Raw genomic sequence first — 17,584 nt, forward strand, 5'->3', positions numbered from 1 at the left:
ATAAATCTAAAGAGGACACAGATAAAAAAATAGAGGATCTGAGGAACATGATGGAATCCCAACATAGGAAACAAATGGAATCCATGAAACAGATACAAACAGATTTCCAAGAGATTAAAAACTCCATGGAAAGTCTGCAAAGCAGAATGAACCAATGTGAGGATAGAATTTCACATATAGAAGATAAGATTGCAATTAGTGACCAGGAGAAGAAAAATTGCTTTAAAATTATAAGGGAACACGAGAAATCAATCCAGCAGATGCTAGACGATGCAAAGAAGAATAACATAAGACTGATTGGAGTCAATGAAGAAACAGGAGAGAATGCAGATGGCATAAAAAAGCTGTTCACAGAAGTGATGGCAGAAAATTTCCCAAGAAGGGGAAAAGAACTTGACATACAGATAAGTGAGGCACATAGGACTCCAGCTAGCCTTTATCAAAAAAAAATCTACACATAGGCATATAGTGATTAGGATTCCAGAAATCCAACAGAAGAATAAAATTCTACAAGCAGTGAGAGAAAAGAAACAAATCACATACAAAGGAGAGTCCATCAGAATCACAGCAAACTTCTCAACACAAAACATCAAGGCAAAAAGAGCTTGGAGTGATATATTTCAAGCCCTAAAGGAAAACAGCCTCCAACCCAGATTGATGTACCCTGCAAAACTACCTTTCAAAATTGATGGAGAAATAAGATACTTTCATGACAAAGAGGACCTCAGGAACTTCATGAATACCAAACTGGCACTCCAAAAAATTTCAGACAATACCCTAGGAAAAGACAATGAGGATCACAACCCCAGGAAACCCAGCAGAATGAATCCATTGGGCGTGACAAATTAAACGCAAAGGGGGATAATCCAACAAAAAGAAAAAGTCATGACAAGGCTTTTAAAACTTTTAACTTCATCTCCCTAATGAGTGTATAATTCAATCTTATTATTGTACTGATTAGTGTTTTTCTGATTCTAGAATTGCACACCATTCCTTGTGCTATACTGGCTATTTATCATCTTCTTATGTCTATATTTTAATTGGGTTGTCTATTAATGAGCTCTAAGAATTCTTTATATATTCTGCTCATAGGTTATATGCATTGTAAATATGGTCTATTTAAGGACTACTTTTCATTTTAATGATGTCATTTAAAGTTCTAAATTTTGATGGAATCTCATTTATCAATTTTTTTCTTTTATACATCATGTTTTTTGTATCCTAGGTAGTTCTTGCCTACCCTGAATTCATAAATATTTTCCCTTATAATTCCTTCTTAAAGTTTTACACTTTTAGGCTTTCTTATTTAGGCTCATAGATCCCTTCAAGTTATTTTCATGTATGGAAGAAAAGGGTTGAGGTTAATTTTTTATATATGGATACCAGGTGTTCTAGTGCCATTTGCTGAAGACATTATCTCTTCCTTGGCTCTTGAATCGAGTTTATACTCTATAAAATGCTAATGTTAAATAATCTTTCAAAACTCAGTAGACCATATATGTGTGGTTCTATTTCTAGATTCTCTATTTTATTCAAATGATCTGTATGTCTTTCCTTACACCAACACTGCCTTGATTACTGTAGCTTTAGAAGAAGTCTTAAAATTGCGTGCTAAACGTCTTCCAACACTGTTTTTGTTTTTGTTTTTGGCTTTTCTGGGTCCTTTGTACTCCTACATAACTTTTAAATTTCAATATCCAGTTCTTCATTTATAGCAAGTATACACAGATCTGAATTTTTATATATACCTTGTGTTTTCTAATCCTGCTAAATTCAAGTACAAGTTCTAGGGGCTCCTAGAGATTTCTTAGTGTTTTCTCTGTAGATGATCATTTCATCTACATGTAATGATTTTGCTTCTGCTGTGCCAATCCTATCCTAATTGTGTCATTTTATTGCCAGACTATTTTAGTTTAGACCTATGTTTCAAAGTCTAATGGACAGATGAAGAGTAGGCATATATGCCCTTGTTCCCCACTTTAGGGAGAAAGCATTGTATCGTCTCCATTCATAGAAGTTTTTGTTGGAAGTATGGAGTACATGTCTTTGATCTGTTGAGAAGGTTCTGTTCTACTTCTAGTCTCCTGGTAGCTTTTACCATGAACAGCTGTAGAATTTAGTCCAATACTCTTTCTCCAACTAGTGACAGGATCACATGGCTTTCTCCTTTCCTCTGTTAAAATGATTACTTTTGGGGGTGGATCTTCCAATGCTGAACCAACACTGCCATCTGTATAATAAAACCACTTTCTACATACTGCCAAAAAAAAAAAAAAAGAAGAAATGCAACAATGCCCACTAATCACCTATCTTTCACTGAATATTGTACAAATCTGATAATAAATGCCAATATTTCTCATGTCAAAGAGCAAGATCTATTTGAGATTCTGGATATAAAAGACAGTATAGATAACTGAATGAATAATTTCACCTCATCTCTCTATACATATTTTGGCCACATGCTAATGTCACAAACCAAAGCTGCCTGGTAAAAAAAAAGTTTATTTTCCCTGAAGTTTCTGGGTGAAAGACTTGAAAGAAATAAGATGGCCAAAATTCTAAAGGTATTACCTAATTAAAAGTAATCCTTAACATTTTTCTGAAAAGTTGGCTGAAAAAGTTATGAAAAGTGACATTGTGAAGTTTTGGGAAAGCCAAATTTTAAGAAGAAACTTTTAAAAGTTAGAATTTTTGCAAAAGTGTTATCCCAGAGAATAGATCAACCAGTAGATTGTTCAAGGCAGCCAAAGCTGTACGAAAAAATGTAAAAAGTATTTTTCTAACATAAGAGAAAAATGACCCAGAGACTAATGAGCTCCATAAGCCATTCAATGCCTGACCCTCAGCAAGTCACTTGTCTTGGATGCTAAGATGGAGAGGCCTATCAATTAGTTTCATGCAGTGGCTGTGAAGGGTGACTAATAAACCTGATTGCAAAGCACTCAGAAACCCTAAGTACTATAAAGAGGCTTGATAATTGCCAGGTTGCCATCAGTCACCATTCAAGCATTGTGAATGCATTTGGCCAATCTTTCTTTTTAAGTTTTAATTTATAAATAATAATTGTATTTATGGGATATAATGTAAACATCACACTGCCTAATCTTTTTAAATTGACTCCTTCCCCTTGGCTCTTCTGATGTCCTGGTAACAAAGACAAGTAAAGGAGCATTCTTCTCACTTCCCTATAAGTCTCTTCCTAAACCACAGAAACAACGCTGGGGACCAGCTATCCTTTGTTTCACCCTGTTTGTTCCTAACCACTTTCAGATCCTCTTCCATGAATTGATGATGCATAAATGGCCAGCCAAAGGCGTTTTCTTTTCCTTATAAGTACACAAAACATAAATACTAGAAGCCACACATATGACAAAGATCATGGGAAGAGAAAATATGAATGTGAATGATACTAAAAATGCAGAATTCACTTGATTTCTACCAATGATCTACTTGTTTTCCATTCTTCCATGAAATACCCACACTTAAGGAAAATGGAAGATTAATTGATTTGGGACATCCTTAGAAATGATTTTTCTTCTCACTGATAAGCATAGATTTAGAAATTCTCTTGTCTGTGAAGGGCTACATAGAAAACCATACTCTTTCCATGATGCCATACATGGGATATCTATTTTAGAGACAAGTCTGTCTCTTATTATTTTTCTAGCAACATCTCTAAAGCATTCAAGACTAGCCAAGGCACAAAATTAATACACTCAACCACTCACTAAAGTGTAGCTACAGTCACCATAGGAATTTTAGAAAAATAAATACGTCCTAGTCATCTGTATCACAACAATCATCTCTTTTATATGAGGGTCTTGCTTTTTCAAGTCAAGTGCAAACATCTAGATCTCCAAAAAATTTTCATCCAAAAACTTCTACTTCCTTTGTTCAATCACAGCACATTTCCAATCCCAATATTGACAACTTAGGGCATGTTTGGGACAAACAAGACAAAGAAACTTAGACTAATGAAGAAAATAAATAGCAAACACTTACTGGAAAGAGTATTGTATACAATAGTCTTTACAGGTGAACATTACAGGAGATACTCTGTGAGGTAATTATCAGTGTAGCTTTCACAATGACAGCAAACTCATAAATTACCTTTGACAGAGAGTGCTGCTGAGACTGTATAACCTTGGACCATATTAACATGTGATGCTAATAAGAAGCAGAATATAGGGCCGGGGATTTAGCTCAGTGGTTTCTCCGCCTGCTGCACAAGCGCAAGGACCTGAGTTCGATCCCCGGTACCAAAAAAAAAAAAAAAAAGCAGAATAAAGAAAAAGCACATTAAATAAATGATAGGTTTTAGCTTAATGGTTTTACTACTTGAGGGCCTTCAGTTGAGGTTTGGTATGGTTTAGGGATTATTTTAAGGGTTTATTTTAGAAAGTTTACAAAGTACTGCATTTCTACAGCTGTAAGCAACAGAATATTTTTAGAAACTACCCACTTACCTTTATTAAGTGTGACATTAATAAATAATAGACTGTATTTTCTTGCAATGTCTAAGGCCATATTGGGGTCACAGACGTGGTGATAGTGCTCTCCATTGGCTCAGCCCCTATGAGCCTACTTTTGGGAGCCACTGTCCTCTTAAATACACAGGTTCATTCACTATCTTTTTGACCTCTGGGTTTCTAAGCTGCAGCCTCCTTGAACCTGACTTTGGCTCTTCACCACTTTCTCCAGTGATATGCTTGCCATTTTCATGGCTCCTACATTTGAAACTCTTCAGGACCCCAGTATTCTCTCAACAGAGAAGTTCCCTCATCCTTACTGGGTTCTACTTTGTTCTGGGCTCCAAACCCAGGGGAAAAAATAGCTCTTTACTCCAGGGTTCTAGAGTTAATCCAGGAAATGGAGGTGGGAAGGAATACTTACTACTGATCAAGGGGAAGCATTTTCAAAATTGTTCCTTTAAAGTCATTCCATTTGAGACCATTTGGTCCATTTCTTCCCTCTGAAGAACCTTTATTTGCAGATTCCACAGTACATCACAAAAATCAGTTCCCCTTGGGTATTTGTGATTTCAGGAGTGCTTAGTTGAGACACACAAATAATGCAGCCCTCATTCAGAATTAATTTCTTTAACATTTTTATAGCTTCTATCCTATAGGTTCATGGTGCAGAAACAATCTTTTAATCATTTTTAAGAAAAAAAAAGGAGACAGTTAACCTCCTTAAAGTCCTTGAACTATTTTTGTTAGTTTTATGTATCTAGTTATTGTTAGGTAGCAGCTACATTAGCATAAAGATTGGACAGATAAATGTACAGATTACAGAAGAAGTATAAATCCAACTCAAATATAGTACAACAAAAATAAAGGAATTGGTATTGTCTTCTCATGACCTAACATGCTTCTCATTCACTATAGAATAACATACAAAGCAGGAGTTCTAGTGTCTGACTAATACCAAATAACTAAAACTCAGGACCAGATGGAAGCCATTTTGGACTGATAAAAAGCTGGCTCTAAGAAAGCCAGGTTTTTAATAGCCAAAATATATCAGCTATTTTGACACCCAAGGCAGGTGTGCCTTAATGTCAAAGAGAGGTAATTTTTCTTCATTTATATATTTTCATATGCTAGGAAATTTAATATCCATAACATAGAGATCTCAAAAGTAGAAAAATTTAAATGGACACTCAAAAATAAATCACAATCCAGTAAATTTGATCATAATTAAGTTGTGTGGGAATGATGGATAGTTGCACTTTTGGGTGCCTCATACATAACGAATGCCAAATATTAACAGAAGCTCCAGTTAGAATATGGATGATGACTTTATAATAAAGAGTTTTAGACAAAAGCAGTTTTAGCAACTTCATGTTTTGAAATGTATTATTTTGTTTGAGAAAAGTCCCACTTAGTACTAGTCTGAGTTAAAGTATAATAAGTAGCATAACCATATTTTCTCTTTGTATTTTTATTTCACCTATATTCTCTCATTAGGAGGAGGATTTCTTATGACATATCAGAGATTTACAAACATGAAAATTTAAGCATGAGGGGATGGCAGAAAAATGTCATAAACCCTAGCACTTAGAAAACCTTCATGCTAATTAGACAATGTTTCTACAAATTTTACTCTGAAATATTCTCTAATAAACATTTGGCTTTTCCTTTAATCCAGTCTCCATTCATTCAGTTTATCTAGTATTATTTTTCCCTATTAATTTACAATCTATATTTGCTTTTTTCTATTCCATTACACACACACACCACTTGTTTAGCTCCCACCTGTCTCCTGAAAGCTCTACTGAACTACCCATAAAAGATTTTTTTCATTTCTTTAATTGTATAAATCAACCATAAGCACTATTTGTTTGGTGGAGTGCATTTTTTGTCAACTATGAGTTCAGGAGCAATCAATCTTTAATGGATTTACCTAATTTTTTTCCTATCAGTAGCATCTTGATTCTACCCAGGTTGTGTAACATAATTAGGGTTGCTATTCATGAAAAAAAAATAATCCTACACTTGTTATTTCTCAGGACACCAGAAGGGTAATTTTCATGCGAATTACAGTTGAAAAATACCACCACTTGTTTTAAGCATCCCTTAAAATGTTATTTTGTGAGCTTTTTTGTGCAGCAGCTACTAATATTTTTTGAGAGCAAGTCCAACACTAAAAGAGCCATGTATTTATGGCTCTACAAGACAAAAAAATATTGCTAAATACACAAAGTCAGAAAATGTGAAAAGGAGAATGAGGCAAAAACAATAAATAAATATCTCCACTGAAGAAAACGGAAAGTGCATGAGGGGAAAGTATGTGTCAGAGAGAATCCGTCCATCTCTGCCCAGCATGCTGCTAATGTCTGCATAAGCATCCAGGAGAGGTGAGGGAGGGCTTCAAAGATGAGAGATGCTGGACTGAGGCTGTGTTGCCATGGAATTGAGAAGCTCAATTTCCTTGGCTCCTGTGTACTCTTCTCAGCACTCTGGCAAAGATGACAGGTTCTTTTCCTTTGTTCAGAAACTGCTCTGGAAACAGCCCTGCCTCTTTCCCACGGTCCTAAAAGACTGCATTGTGAGGCCACAAAGTAACCAAATTACATGAGAGGAAGATTTTTCATTTCCATTCCTAAAATTAGACTCTTCTGTGTGTGTTAGCACCACAGAAATAGTAACACTTGCTGCAAGGAGCCCCCTCAGTGGGCATACCACTCACCATGTCTCTCAAACAGGTCTGCTGAACCCAGAATGGGCAAGCAGGTTAACAGCAGACAGCTCTTGTGCCTTTACAGATTCTGTAAGGTGCCTATCAAATGTTGATCTTAAGAGGTGGATGGTTTGTTTCAAAAAGGGTCTTTGAGGTACAAATCACATATAGGACTTGCAAAGCATATGTTGGTGCCAGAGCATTTAATCAAAGAGAACAGATTTCCCAATAGGACTTTTCACAAATGTACTTAATCGACTTTGGAATCACAGCAAACTGCCTGCTTCATGGCTCCAGCCATCTTCATGATGCAAAATCATTTTGTGATTGTAAATCAATACGCAGTAAGTGGGAGTTGTTAAAAATAATGATATTTTACCTCAGAGTTATATCTCAGTGGTTACTGATAGCTTCAAATGAAGGGCAGCATTATATTATAATAGAGTCATCAGGTACTCTTTATTACCATTTAATGATATTTATATTTGAATAGAATTCTTCACTGCAGATGCAGCACAAAAACATACTATCTACATCTGGATTGATAAATCCTGTGACTACTAAGAAAAAGACAATGGAATGAACAAAAAGATCTAAATAAGGTTTTAACTTTAGGATAAACAAACATATTTCAATTTTCAAAATTCAATTTGAAAAGCACCTGTGTAACTACCTGCCCCCTACCTACCTCTAGCTCACTCTGAAAGGCCTCTCTGACCACTTTTTGTCACTCATGAATTTCCCCTACAGATACGAATATTTCTGAATATATAATAAAATTTTATGATTCTGAAATGATCTGGAAATAGATCCAGGAGAAAAGAAGCCTGTAAAATGTACTTTTTTTCAATTGTGATGGATACTATTGCTTTAAGTAAAATAGAACATTTTCCTTAAGGCAGGAATGAATACCTAATATAATTTTACATACCTAAGCAGTACTAATGTTAGTTTTAAAGGCAGGTGTTTAAAAAAATAAATTTGGCAATAAGAGGAACATGTATTTGGTGACATACTCTGAATTATATTAATGGTATGAAATGCTGTGAGAGATGTGACAGTTATGCTTAACTGTCAACTTAATTGGCATTGGAACCACCCAGGAGAATAGTAAAGCATATTTCTGTGTGTGTCTAGGTGGGTCATAGATGTGTGACACTGGGTACTATGTCTGCCCCCTACCCCTCCTTCCTCTCTTGTGCTGCTCTCCTGGTTTCTGACCACCATGAAGTTTTGCTCCACCACGTACTTCCACCAGGATATTATTTACTTCCTTGGAGCCAGCCACACATGGACTATTCCTCTGAAAACATGAGCCAGATTAAACAAGTCCTCCTTTAACTTATGTATGTTAGGTACTGTAACCCAGCAATGAGAAAGCAGACTTACAGAAAACTGGTACCAAGAGTGGGGTTGTTGCTGTGACTATGTGATTCAGAAGTCTTTGGAATTGGTTTATGGGAGTTTAGAAAATTATAGAGAATCAGGTTGGAAAAAGTCTAGAGTGCTCTAAGGAGAGGCTGATGGGTGATTCTGGTTGGAGCTCAGAGGACCAGAATGCTGACAAGAATGCACACAATAAAAGACTGGTTACTGAGGTTTCATTTGGAAAGTGGACTCACTGCCATGCATGTCATACTCTGGTAACAAATTCTTTGCAGGAGGCTGTTTGAGGGCAATGGACTTATTGACCTCTCAGAAGAAATTTCAAGGCAACCCAACATTCAGGCTGTAGCATAGGTACTGCTGACTGCTTTTAGATTTAAAGTGAGCACCAAGGGCAAAAAGCAGAGGGGAAAAATTTGAAACACTTAAATTTCATCTCAAAAGGAACTATATATAAAGTTGGGGCCAAAGGAGGCATGGCTACTGAAGAGATTAGCACCAATTAAAAAGTACTTTGTATTGGAATAAAAAGAAACATGTCTTGAGGGCAACTCAGGAATTAACAAGATGCCACCCATCACAGCCTCAAGGGTACAAACTGTAAACTTTTCATTTGAGAAGAGTGTCCCTGGGACCTGCTGCTCAAAAAGGGCTACATAGGGAATTGGCTACTGAGATTCATTTTACTCTGCTCCATCACCCAGGAACTCAGAGGCCACTGCAGCCACAGTCCAAGAGGACCTGGCTACTGCTTCTACTGACATCAGAACTTATAATCCATCTGATGCTGGTTTTCCAGGCATGATGAATACATTAGTTGTAAGGTCAGGGAGGCTTCCAGACAGATTTGAAAGGAAGGCTTGGGAGCTCAGGCAAGGAGTCCCAGAGAGGGCATTGCATGAAGATGTGAGAATGAAGCTGAAGCTTCAGTGGAGACCTAGGAAGTCAGAGATGTCAGAAACATGTAGCATCTACAGAGGAAAATTTTAGTATATGAACAGTGCCGCCCTTAGAGAGAGGCAATGCGAGTTTTGACCAGAAAAATCATAGGAATAGTGCTACCCAAACACTGAAACTCACATTTTATCACCATGTGCACCAGATGACAGACATGGGGTTTCAAGAGTTAATGTTTACCCTGCTAAGTTTTGATCTTGCTTTGGTCTACTTTTTTTTCTGTACCCTATTCTTCCCTTTTGGAGTGGGAAAGTTCAACTTATGTCACTCTTCCATGAGATTAGATAATTTACTTATTATTTTTACAGAAGTTCACAGGTAAAAGTTTACCTTGACACTCAGAAAAAACTTTAACTTAGACTTTTAAATCATGCTGGAACTACTGAGATTATGAAAGAGGGATTAGTGCATATTCCATTTTACACAGAATAGTTACATCATGTTAGGTGAAATTATGACCTTGTTGTCCACATATGTATATTGCTAGGGCAAAGTCATGATTTTCCATTACACACAATTTTATATGAAGAATAAAAATAAGCATTAAAAATGAGATTTCTTCCTGCAGGTCAATGCTTTACCTAAGAAGCCTAAACTAAATTCTCAGTAAGGGATCTGGCCACAGCTATAAAAGATATTTGACAAACTTGGGATTCTTATTCTTATTCCTGTTTATCCAGAGACAAATGGACACACTTTTATAATCTTGGGTATTAAAAGAACTGTCTTCTAATCAAGGCAGAGTGGCAAGGTCTTATAATTAAAACTCAAGTGTTCAATTATTGAGACTAATTTATGCAGGAATGTCAGCATTTTGCTTTGAATTGACCTTGCAAATCAGCTAACATCATGCAGTCAGAAACAATTTCTGCAAGGAAATCTCATCAGACATATCTTTAATAATGCCAACAACATTTAAGAATAAATTGTATATGCCTTTGTGTTCTCAACCCAGACCAAATCTCAACCTTCAGTGAGGATTCCCTCCACATGATTTTCACTGATCTGAGACTCTTATTTTGTTGAATCCTGGGCCTCATCTACCATCTGTGCTCATGAGAGTTTGTACTTACAGAAGTTACAAATAATAGTTCTACCACATCTATTTTAGCTCTAAATCAAGACAATAATCTCTGACATAAAATTTAACAAAAATACTGTTTTTGAACTGAGACCTATTGTATTTCGAATAATGGATATTCTTTCCATTAAAGTACTAATGTATTTATATCTAAAACATTGTTTTCTCCAAAATCAGCAAAAATCTGACATGGTATAATTGACAACATCTTTTTTCTTTTGCAATGATACATAAAATAATAGCATATTCCGTTTTGCCACCTGCTGCGCAAGCACAAGGACCCAAGTTCAATTCCCGGTACCAAAAGAAAAAAACAATAATGGCATATCCCACACACAAATAGCATCTTATATTCAATTTTTCCTAGCCATTTCTCAGAGGAAAAAACACAAAGGAAAGATAACTTTCTTGACAGCAAAACAACAACACATTTAAAAGCATATGCTGAATATCTTAACTGGAGAAGTTGTTTAATCTCTCCTAGTCTCAACTATCCAAGGACAATGTATTTCAATATACACATATATCAAGTACAGTGGAGGCCTCTTCTGATTTTCCTTCAACAATTCTAACACTAACTTTTATGGATTTTAAAAAATCAGTCTTGTAATTATTTCCACATTTGTTGTACCTCTTTTTTTTTTGTACTGGGGATCGAACTCAGGAACTTGAGCTTGGGAGGCAGGCATGGTGTCACCGAGCTAAATCCCTGGCCCTATTGTACCTCTTTTTAAATAAGATGGCATTTATGCTAGTATTTTAGGGTTAGGTGTGAGCTTCAGTTCCCATTCAAGGGAGATTGAAAATTATTTATTACTTTTTCCATTTTTTATCTTTTACATTCTCAATTACCTGAAAAAAATGGTGTAAACATGTATAATAACCCATATTTTTTATTTTTGAAACTGGAAAGAAGTTGGATGTTTTCAACCAAGAGCCCTACAATAGTCAGATTCTGAATATAATACAAAGGCCAAAATGGGGGGAAAAAAACCCTCTACAAGTAATATTTTATTTCATGACACAAATAATCTCTTTTGTCATTATAAGTTTTAACATACATTCATACAGTGTGAGAAGGAAGAGAAGTGGATCCATTAATCCCATGATTTTTATTTGGCCAACTGAAGAGAGAAAATGGCATTTTTCCCTGTAGAACATGATATCCTAAATCATCATTAGTGAGCAAAAAGATCTTAAAAATAAGACTAAAAGGAATTAAAATGTCTTTCCAAAGAATCTCTGAAGAAATATTTAAACTTCTTCTCTTGAAATATAATGCATTTGTCTTTCTATTTAAACTATTGTTTACTAGTTATTTGAGCAGTGATTTTTCCTTTAGTCACTTACAAAAGAACACAGAAAGAATGCTAGTGATTAATTGCTTAGAAAACTCCATCTTACAAAATCTTAAATTGTACTGCTGTCTTCATGCCTGTAATGCAAACTAACTAAACTAGAATCAGTAGATTACTGCAATTTCTCAACAAATTACCTTATGAAAGCCACCACCTCAAAAGATTAACATCATTCTTGCAAATAAGCTCACAGAAATAATTGTTAGTGAAATACATGACAAGACATTAAATATTCCACAAAAAGTACTTTACATTCATTAGAAAAAAAGAAATGGGGTCCCCCAGTAAAAACTGTTAATTACTGTCATTGCTTTGTTGTACAAGATGAGTTCGATTATATAACAAAAAATTTTAGAAAGTACTAATTTAATTAAAATATGAAACCTTTAAAATATCACTTTACTTAGCTTATACATTAGTAAAGTTTGGATTTGAGTGAGTCCTTTCCTTATTACCTACAAACTATAGACATAATGCATATGAGTAGTACCATCAAAGTATCTTTATCTTCTATTTATCTTTATTTTTTTTTCCTCTTAAAATTAGTTCACATTTTTACGTCAGACATCAATAAATTTTAGCATACTACTTAGAAATTTGGATCATATGATGGCCATTATGGAACATAATCACACTCTACAAGATGAATGGCTGTTTACAAAATGATTTCTAGCATTTAAGGAGAACATGTAATTGAGACTTTAAATTTTAAATAAACAGCTACAACTCAAATGACACTGACTAGCTATGAGCTTCTGGAAGTCACCCACCTGGGGCAGCATGCGATTTTCTTCTTCCAGCTGTCTTACTCTTGCCTCCAGCTGCCTAACATAGGACAAGGTTGATTCTAAAATTAAAAAGAAAGAACTCACATTATCCACACAGATCTTGTTTGGTGCACTGTCAGGATATTTCTTGGATTGATCTGTTCAAAGCAACTACTTTGTCTATTACTTTTTTTAAAAAGGATAAAAGATTCTCCCCAAAGAAACAACAACAGAAGCCATTAAAACTATAAGTAGTTTTGGACAATTATACAGTAATAAGAAGTATTAGAGAAATTTCTAGATGAAATTTCAACCTTTAACACACTACCCAGTCCTCAGAACATTAGGCATCTCATAGACATTCATCCTTGTTTTCTCACTTTGTGTGTTTTGTATGTTCAATTTGTCCCATACTCTAAACTTTTTCTGAAATGTGCTCTATAACCAAATTAAACTCTGAGGCCATACTAAAAATAAGGAAAAATTCCAAATATCTAGTTCCCTTCATTTTCCAATGAAAATTTCAAATTTTAAGACTGATATTTGTTCTTCTCACAAATCTACAGATACTAACTCCATAATTTGGAGAACAGTAATGACAGTGCTAAATATTTAGATTTTAATTTGATTTTGCCTGAGTGTGACAAAAACCCAAGTTTGTCCCTAATGTTTAAGTAAGCCAGAGAAAATGCACTGAAATTGATTCTTGTTTTCAATTCTTCACAAACTTAAATGATTAAAGTTCAGAATCAGCATCTTGCTCAGTTTCTGTATCTTTTTGTCAGAAAATAAATTGTAAGAAAGTGGAGTTTCATTTTTGGAGAACAATCTGATTTGGAGAACTCATCTTCATTAAAATGAAAATACTCAAGGCATCATATAATAACATGTTGCAAGTCATTTGTTTCACATATAGTAAAATGCACACTGGAACAGAATCCTTCCAGGGTGTATTTCCATAGTTAACAATAAAACAGCAAAACCTTTCAGTGTTCATGTCCTTTGGCCTCAAAATTGCTAAAAAGCAATTTCAGAGCATTTTCTCTGGCTTACTTAAACATTAGGAACAAATGGGTTTTTGTCACACTCAGGCAAAATCAAATTAAAATCTAAATATTTGGCACTGTCATTACTGTTCTCCAAATTATGGAGTTAGTACCTATAGATTTGTGAGAAGAACAAATATTGGTCTTAAAATTTGAAATTTTCATTGGAAAATGAAGGGAACTAGATATTTGGGACACATCTAAGGGGCAAGTGTTTAGAGCCTCTAGTAATCTGAAGTTGTGATTGATACTGATACAGCATTAACACCTTGACCTGACATTCATTATGGAAATGCTTTCATTACTTTTACACAGGAATTACCTATTTTAACTCAGTTCTTTTTTGGTGGTGACTTCCAGAACAAGCTAACACTTTATTTTCACATAAGAAGTGCCAGTCTTTAATTCACAAATACAAAAATTAAGTTCACTCACGCTGTAACCACAGAATCATGTTTGACAATGATTTGCAGAAAGCCCTTGTCACTGACATTAATATAAGGACACACTGACCTCACACTGATGGAGAAGGTAAGCCTTGAGCATTCTTCATATAAGAATATAGAAACATAAGGTAAACAAACAAAGACCTTTGCTAGAGATGTGCTTTTATTTTATCTCAATGAAATGGATGCCGCTTCATGGAATTTTCTAAAGGGAGAAAAAGAAAGCATACAGCATAAATGAATAGCAAAATTATTGATTTCATGAGTCTGAGTTACTCTACCAAATGAGTAAGTGATTTGCCAATCATCAAGATATGAACATAGATTGCCTGATTTGCAGTTTTGCAAGCCCAGCTCTCTCTCCTAGAAAAATAACCACTGCTAAGGAACATCCAAATGAAAATTTGATCAGTAATATTCGATTCAAACCACAAAAAAAGAAAATACTTTTCTCCTTCATTCATGATTTACAGCTTAGATTTATGGGCCCTAAACTGCACTATCACTAAGCCCGTGATACTTCTTCAATCAGTGGGAAGACTACGCAGAGTGATTCAGGCAATATTTGAAAACTGCCACTGAATGGTATTTTTTTTTAAATTGAGTAGCCATCTTTAGTTATTTTAATCTTTTTCTTGCTTTTAAATCTTTGCAGTTTATATATTTGATGGCTTCACTAAATCTCTACTTAAATAATGAAAGTATTATATATGTCAGTTCAGAAAAAAAGGAGGCAAATTCTCAAGTTTGGAAAACAATCTCTAACTCCCATTTTTAATGTTAATTATAATGGATCAAGACCAAAACTTCATTCCAAAGCATTTATGTAAATGTAGACTGGGAGAGAAAGGGTTGGGGTTTTTTTTAAGTTAAAATAATTTTTAAAATTAGCTTTACTGTGTAAAGAAAGTTTGAGTTTATCCCTTTAAAAACTATTTATCCTTTTGCCGCTTTGTCAGGCACTGTTCTAGGGTTGAAAGGAAGAGAAGGCCAGTTATTGTCAAGTCTTAAATTTCTCAAGTCTAAATTTCTCCTTAAATTCCCTTTTAGGATTATAAACTCAAGTGCTGGGTTCCAGACGTCCCTGCTAATTTTTCTAGGCTTAGCACTATTGTTGCAATTACTGTATTACTTAACAATTAATGAATATCCAAAACAAAAGATCTCTCCCCAGAGCGCAGAAACAGGAAGAATAGCTGATTGCATGTATAAATCAGAGTACTCATGCTGTTCACTGCTTTATTCAATAAAAGTATTGATCATACCATCCTGCAATGGGAGTAAAGTACGAAAACACTTTGCTAGAACATGGTGTAAGATCATCATGAGGTCCTTGAATCCCTTTATGAAGAGGAACTATATTGTTAAGCCCTTGGGATTTTAAGGTTACTGGTGACCCTGACTAGTAGTACATAAGCAATAATGGAATAGAAAATATATAAACTATTTTTTAAATAAAAATAGGATTATTAGAATCTCCACACTTTTAAGTTAATCCACATTCTGCTACTAGTTTGGTCATTAGAAAACAACTAATAGTGTCTTCTTATAGTGTAAGAATGAAATGCGGTCCCCTGGGCATTGGAATATTTGACCATGTTTGCTGCAACATCTTCCCCTCCTACTTTGTCCTTTATTTTCCTGTCTTAAAGATTATAACATTATACAAAAGGAGCTGCTGTACATTGACCTAAGAGTCGTGTTTGACAAAAATTAGTAATTTTTTAAATCTCAAAATGATAAAGAGAAAACTGCATTACAATGTGCTATAATTTAAAGGGACCATGATACCAAGGACTGAGAGATAGCTTTATAAAACTGATTTCAGAATGCCATTTTGGATTTCAGAATTCTAAGAATGACACTCTAAAAGAACATAAAAATAGACAAATATTCTGTAATAAACTCATACATGTATAATATGTTAAAGAATGACTCTACATTTAAGAAACTTATAGCAAAACGGGGGAAATATAAGTGAAAAAATAAAACCAATAATGTAATATGAAATTCAGTACTAAATCATGTGAGACAGGAAAAAAGATCAACATGGACTGAAATTCTTACAAATGGATCAACAGAATTATGAGAGGCCAGACATACATACAGCTGGAGGGTGGACAAGGGCTAGAAGCGAAGAATAAATCTGCTGTAAACAGACAAGAGAGGAATCACATGACAGAAGAGTAAGAGACCTGCTAGGGAGGGGAGGGAGCAAAGGCCAGGCTACGTTCCACAATCACAGATCTGGGAAACCCAATATCAAATCACAATAATCCAGGTGATAATGTGGTTCTAATCTCTGCAGAAGATGTTTCTCTTTCAATCCTGAGAAACCTATAAACACATAGTGTGACTATTACATGATATATCAACTTGAATAGCATCTAGAATTAAGGAATGCCTAGCAGTTTAGTGAAGCACAGTTCTGGGTGTATCTGTGGATGATAAGATATAGGCCAGCAAATGGAGGGGCTTGGATAGAATAAAAAGGAAAAGAAGAATGAAGGGCTCCCATTTCTGAAGAGCTCCAGTTGTTGCCATTGCCTTTGTACATTTGTCTCCAGTTTCCTCAGCTTTCCAATGCAGACTCCCACTGGTGACTCCACAGTGAAGTTCCAGGCCTTCAACCTTGGACTGGTGCTGCATCCTTGATCCCTCTTATTTTGTGGCTTCCATCTTCTTGGGCTGAGCAGCTATTGGATTCCCCGGCTCTCCAGCACAGATGGCCCTTGTGGACTCTCCTACCTCTGATCCTCTAAGCCTACCTAAAAAATCCCCTTGCATAATTATACATTTATTTTCTACTAATTCTGTTCTCCTAGAGGACCCTAATTGATATACCTAACATTAGAAAAATAAGATAAAACAAATTATATTGATGTTAAAATCCAATGACATTCCCAAGATGTTCTTTGGGTAAACACCTGAGACTCTCTAAGTAGAAACCATTTCTCTTCATGTAGCTCACATTTCTATGAGCCTTCACATAAAAGTTCGTAGCACCTCTCACAATAAAACAAGTGTCATAAATATTCTTAAGAATTCCACTAATTCTGTATCTTCTAAATGATTCCAATTTTAGAGGTAGAATGTGCATAAGAGGTTTTCTCCCCCAATCTGTCCCTGAATCCCCTGATTAGTTTTGCACATAAGAGAATTAAAACCTAGAGGGTGTGACCTTGGTCTCCAACACTGAGAATTAGTTCAATATATTCAAAATATTGTTTCATTGCCAAGGCACTGCAAGTAACTCCTATCTCTGCACAGATAGTTAAATATTAAGTTCCTTTTCCTTCCTGACTTTAGATATTCTTGATGGATTTACTTTTGCAATAACTAGATATTTTTCTTGGACCACATA

At 35.1% G+C, this 17,584-nt stretch overlaps 1 protein-coding gene across 8 annotated transcripts in view; it reads right to left on the reverse strand.

Annotated features, from left to right (window-relative positions):
• The window catches only part of Ccdc85a (coiled-coil domain containing 85A), a 178,177-nt gene that overhangs the window by 25,306 nt on the left and 135,287 nt on the right, over positions 1-17,584 (reverse strand). For 7 of the 8 annotated variants that reach the window (XM_004867250.3, XM_004867252.3, XM_004867251.3 and 4 more), the window contains exon 3: positions 12,732-12,808. The exons of the other annotated variant lie outside the window; for it this stretch is intronic. In XM_004867250.3, the coding sequence (XP_004867307.1) occupies positions 12,732-12,808 (77 nt within the window). The remainder of the gene's footprint in view (positions 1-12,731; positions 12,809-17,584) is intronic. 8 annotated transcript variants of the gene reach the window in all.

The sequence above is a fragment of the Heterocephalus glaber genome, unplaced genomic scaffold (assembly GCF_053883595.1).
Source record: "Heterocephalus glaber isolate CG9 unplaced genomic scaffold, H.glaber_assembly_v1.0 deba00001457, whole genome shotgun sequence".
Classification (NCBI taxonomy): Eukaryota; Metazoa; Chordata; class Mammalia; order Rodentia; family Bathyergidae; genus Heterocephalus; species Heterocephalus glaber.